Below are 3,866 nucleotides of genomic sequence, written 5' to 3'. Positions count from 1 at the left end.
AAGACCAGCGCCCCCCCCCCAGCCGCACACAGCTCAGCCTTCCTGGACGCGGCCGCGACACCCAGCTTATCCCAGTGCAGGAAGCGCCTCTAAAATTAAACCTCACCGGGAGTCAAGGCCACGGCGCTGGGCGTGCACATCGCTCGCTCCCCACCAGCACCCACGGGACCCCCAGCCACTGCCCACCCCGAATGGGGGGCCAGTTTCGGGTGCAGCCCGGGGGCAGGCAGAGGCACCCCGCTTGCAAAGCGCTGGTGCAGCTGGCTCTGCCGACTCAGCAGCTGTGGGGCCGGCTTTCCGATGGGAAATCGGCACGGAGGAGTGGGGGAAAAAACAACACCGGCAGCCCGGGGATTGTCAGGGGGAATTTGCTGAGCTGCTGTCTCCAAACACAAGGTCTGCCCGCGGCACCCACCCGGCACGGCCCCTTCCGGGGTCGGGGACACTGTGGGGACATCGCTAGCCGAGGGGATGGTGAAGCATTGGGTGAAGCCATGGGACAGGCAGGCTCAACCCTCAGCGTGCCTCAGTTTCCCCTTGCATCTGGGGAGGGGGTGACTCACGTGCATCTCATTCATGTTCATGACGGTGGGAGAGGGCCGGAAGGTGCCCAGGCGGTGCCGGATCCCGTCCTCCAGCGTCATGCCCCAAAACTGGCTGTAGTTGGCAGCTCTCCAGCTGTGCAGCAGGAAGGGGCACGGGTCAGGGGCGCCCCAAAAAGCACCGAGGAGCAAAGCATCCCTTCCCCATCCTCCCGGTGCCCCGTTCTTACCCGTAATTGCCCCTGTTGACGGCGTCAATCAGCTCCCCGTCCATCAGGCAGGCGTGGTCCTCGCACTGCCACTGCCCGCTGGGGCCGCAAGTGCTGCAGGGGGAACGGCACCGGAGGGGACAGTCAGCCGGGGAGGAATGGTGTCCCTGGGGTGACCGGGGGGACCCCGGGCAGGTGCTGCCCACCCCCAGCCGGGGACCCCCTGCTGTCATGGGCAGCCAGCGCGGGGCTGGGGCTGCTTCTGCACCGGGGTCTGGGGGTTGCACCGCAGCTTGGCACCTCAGGACAGGGTGAAGCTGGGCCAGGAGCCGGCGGGAAGCCCTCTGCATGGCCCTGGGGGCTGTCCCCCCCGCCTCGGCCCCGGTCCCTGCAGGAGCCCAAAGGGCAGACAGAGCATGGGACAGAAAATCAGCTGAAAAGCAGCCAGGCCTGCAGACTTCAGAGCGGGGCTTGTGGGGGGGGGGGGGGGGGGGGGGGGGGGTGGGGGGTGGGGCCCCCCCCCCAGGGGGAAAAAAAAAAAAGCCACTCTGGCCAGGTTAGCTGGGAGCCCTGCGGCACCCACGGGGAGACCCGGGGCAGGGGGTGGCTGGGGAGGATGTGCCGGGTCCAGGTCCCCCTGGGGAGCCCTGGCCTGTGCTCCCCCCCGCACGGCGAGCAATGCTTGGCATGCTCCCTCCTGCCTGCCAGCCAAGCTCCCGGCACACTCTTCCCTTTTAAGGAGCCATGTGAGGCCAGAGCGTGTCCTGCCAGCCCGGCCCCAATCCTGCCGGCGGCACCTGCACCCCAGGCACCCACCCCTGAGTGCTCCCGGTGCTGCGCTGGTGACCCCGCAGCTGGCTGTTACCTCCTCGGGGACTCCCACGAGCACCTCAGGGTGCAGCCAGCTGGGTGCCCGCAGCAGCCCCCTCTGCTTCACCCAGGCATTGCGATCGCCCCCTGCCAACCCCCCCAGGCCCCGCAGGAGCCGGGTAGGGACAAGGTCTGGGGTGAAGCGCTGCAGGAATTGCTGCTCTCCAGGCGCCAAGTGTGGGGGAAGAGGGTTTTGGCAGAAGAGCCTCAGCCCCCAAGGGCCAATGCTGTTGGGGAAGGCATGCTTTCCCAGCAGCAGGGACCAGTCATCCAAGTGCACGGCTTGGGGACCTCGACCTTCCCCAGAGCTCGGGGACATCCTCCAGCCCCGCATGCCTCTGTGCCACAGTTCCGGAGAAATGCCGGGCAGCACTGGGGCTTCGGAGAGGGGTCGGGCTGGCTTTTCACCTCCAGCTCCAGTGCACATGCCTGCACACACGTGCACACACACGTGCTCATGCCCTCGCACACGCTCCAGACAGAGCCTATGACTTCCCTTATCTGTCGCATCGTTGCGATCCAGCCAGCCCCGCTGCGTTTGCTCCTTGTCTGTGGGCAGATCTGTGCCCGCAGGTTCCCCTATCCCCCACCTCAGGGATGCCATTAATACCACCGCAGCCGTTTCCAGATAAACCCCACGCTGCTCGCTAATGCAAACAGCAAGCTCCTGGCGTGCAGCACAGACGGGCTGCTTGCACCCAAGCAGGTGGCAGGGATGGACTCTGGCCGCCTGGCATGGCCCCGCGGCAACTGCCAGCTGCAGACACGTCCCGTCAGGCTTGGGCAAGCTGGGCTTGGACCAGCACGGCCAGAAAAAACCCAGCAGTGCCGGGCCCGCGTCGGCAGCCGGCAGCCAGCCCGGCCATGCGCTAACGCGGTGGAGCAAGCGGCTCCCACAAAGGCATGTGCTGAAACTTGGGCGCGGCTCAAGGCCCCGGGCTCTCTGCTCCAAATATGCCAGAGCAAAGGCATTTGGCACCGGCCTCCGCCACCCAGCTCGGGCCCTGTGCTCCCGTTCCCGCTGAGCCGGCTGCGGGCAGCCCTGCCGCTTGCAGGCCCCCTGATGCCTTTCCGATGCCGGCAGGCAGTGTGCCGGCGCCGCGCCGGCGCTGCCCGCATGGCACGGGAAGCGCGGAGGCACTCACCATAGGTTGCAGTTCTCCCGGTATGTGGCTCCAGTGGGGTAGCCGCGGCCGGCACGGGCACAGCCTGGATGGGAGAGGGGAGAGCCCTGGTGAGTGCCCGGTTGCATCTGGGGTCCCGCCAGCACCCCCATGGCCCCAGGGGGTAAATACAAAGGGGAAAATAAATGTGGTCCTTAAAGCCAGGCAGGTGCCTGGCTGGAGCTCGGCACTTCCAGAGCTGCGTTCCCATCCAGCCAGGGCACGATGGGGACCAGCTTGTGCCCCACAGCGCAGGGTGGGAGCAGGGCTGGCTCGGCGCCGGGAGGGTTAACCGTGGGGCTGCGCGTGGGGCTGCTGAGCAGAGCCGGCCTTGCATGCACAGGCTGGCAGGACCAGGATAAAAGGGCCAGTTGTACCCGGGAGCTGGCTCCGCTCTGCAGGGACTTCTTAGAGAGCCTTGTGCTGCGCGGCGGGGGCTGCCCGTGCCCCCCGCTTGCCCCCGTCTGCCCTGCCCGCCCCAGCTGCCGGGCGGGTTGAGTCAGGGCCAGCATCCGCCTGCCCCAGACATGACCGGGGAAGCCAGGATGGAGCACCATCCACCCCTGCTCTGCCCCACAGGTACGCGCCGCTGGAGTTCCCCCTCTGCCCTCCTGTCCCCCGCAGCCCTGTCCGTGGGGAGGCGCAGGGGATGGGCTGCGGGGCTGCGGGCTGCTCCCAGCCCTGTTTTTGGGAGCCCAGCCCCAGCCCAGCCACTTTGCACGAGTTTCTGCAGCTCCGAGGGGTCTGGAGTGGCTCTGCAGCGAGGGCAGGGCTGTGGGGTGCCGCGTACGGCTGTATCCATTATCCAGAGGGGCACCAGCGGCATCACACAGCATGTCGGGCACCCCAGGGCTGGCCCCTGGCACCCACGGACCCCTGCCCGGCCGGGCTGGGGGCTGCCTCACCTGGGGCTTTGGGGAAGGGGGCCGGGATGCCCAGGCAGTACTCCCAGAAGTCAGGGCAGCAGTCGGAGATGGTGCGGTTGCAGAAGAGGTCGCAGTAGCAGAGGGTGTCATGGTAGGGCACGGTGCAGCCGTCGTCGCGGCCGTGACAGCAGACGTCCCCTTGCTGGCAGTAGGGCC

General features: G+C 67.7%; 1 protein-coding gene across 1 annotated transcript in view; it reads right to left on the bottom strand.

The window, feature by feature from the left end:
• TINAGL1 (tubulointerstitial nephritis antigen like 1) overlaps positions 1–3,864 on the bottom strand; it is a gene marked incomplete at its 5' end in the record, with an annotated part of 7,403 nt that extends 3,539 nt beyond the window's left edge. The window contains 4 exons of the mRNA XM_009284830.2: positions 564–678; positions 773–865; positions 2,767–2,830; positions 3,690–3,864. Of these exons, the coding sequence (XP_009283105.1) occupies positions 564–678; positions 773–865; positions 2,767–2,830; positions 3,690–3,864 (447 nt within the window). The remainder of the gene's footprint in view (positions 1–563; positions 679–772; positions 866–2,766; positions 2,831–3,689) is intronic.
• Positions 3,865–3,866: the final 2 nt, after the last annotated feature.

Source organism: Aptenodytes forsteri, unplaced genomic scaffold, assembly GCF_000699145.1.
Source record: "Aptenodytes forsteri isolate BGI_AS27 unplaced genomic scaffold, ASM69914v1 Scaffold7, whole genome shotgun sequence".
Classification (NCBI taxonomy): Eukaryota; Metazoa; Chordata; class Aves; order Sphenisciformes; family Spheniscidae; genus Aptenodytes; species Aptenodytes forsteri.
Note: the sequence above shows the minus strand (reverse complement) of the source record. Positions and strands in the feature narration are given on the sequence as shown.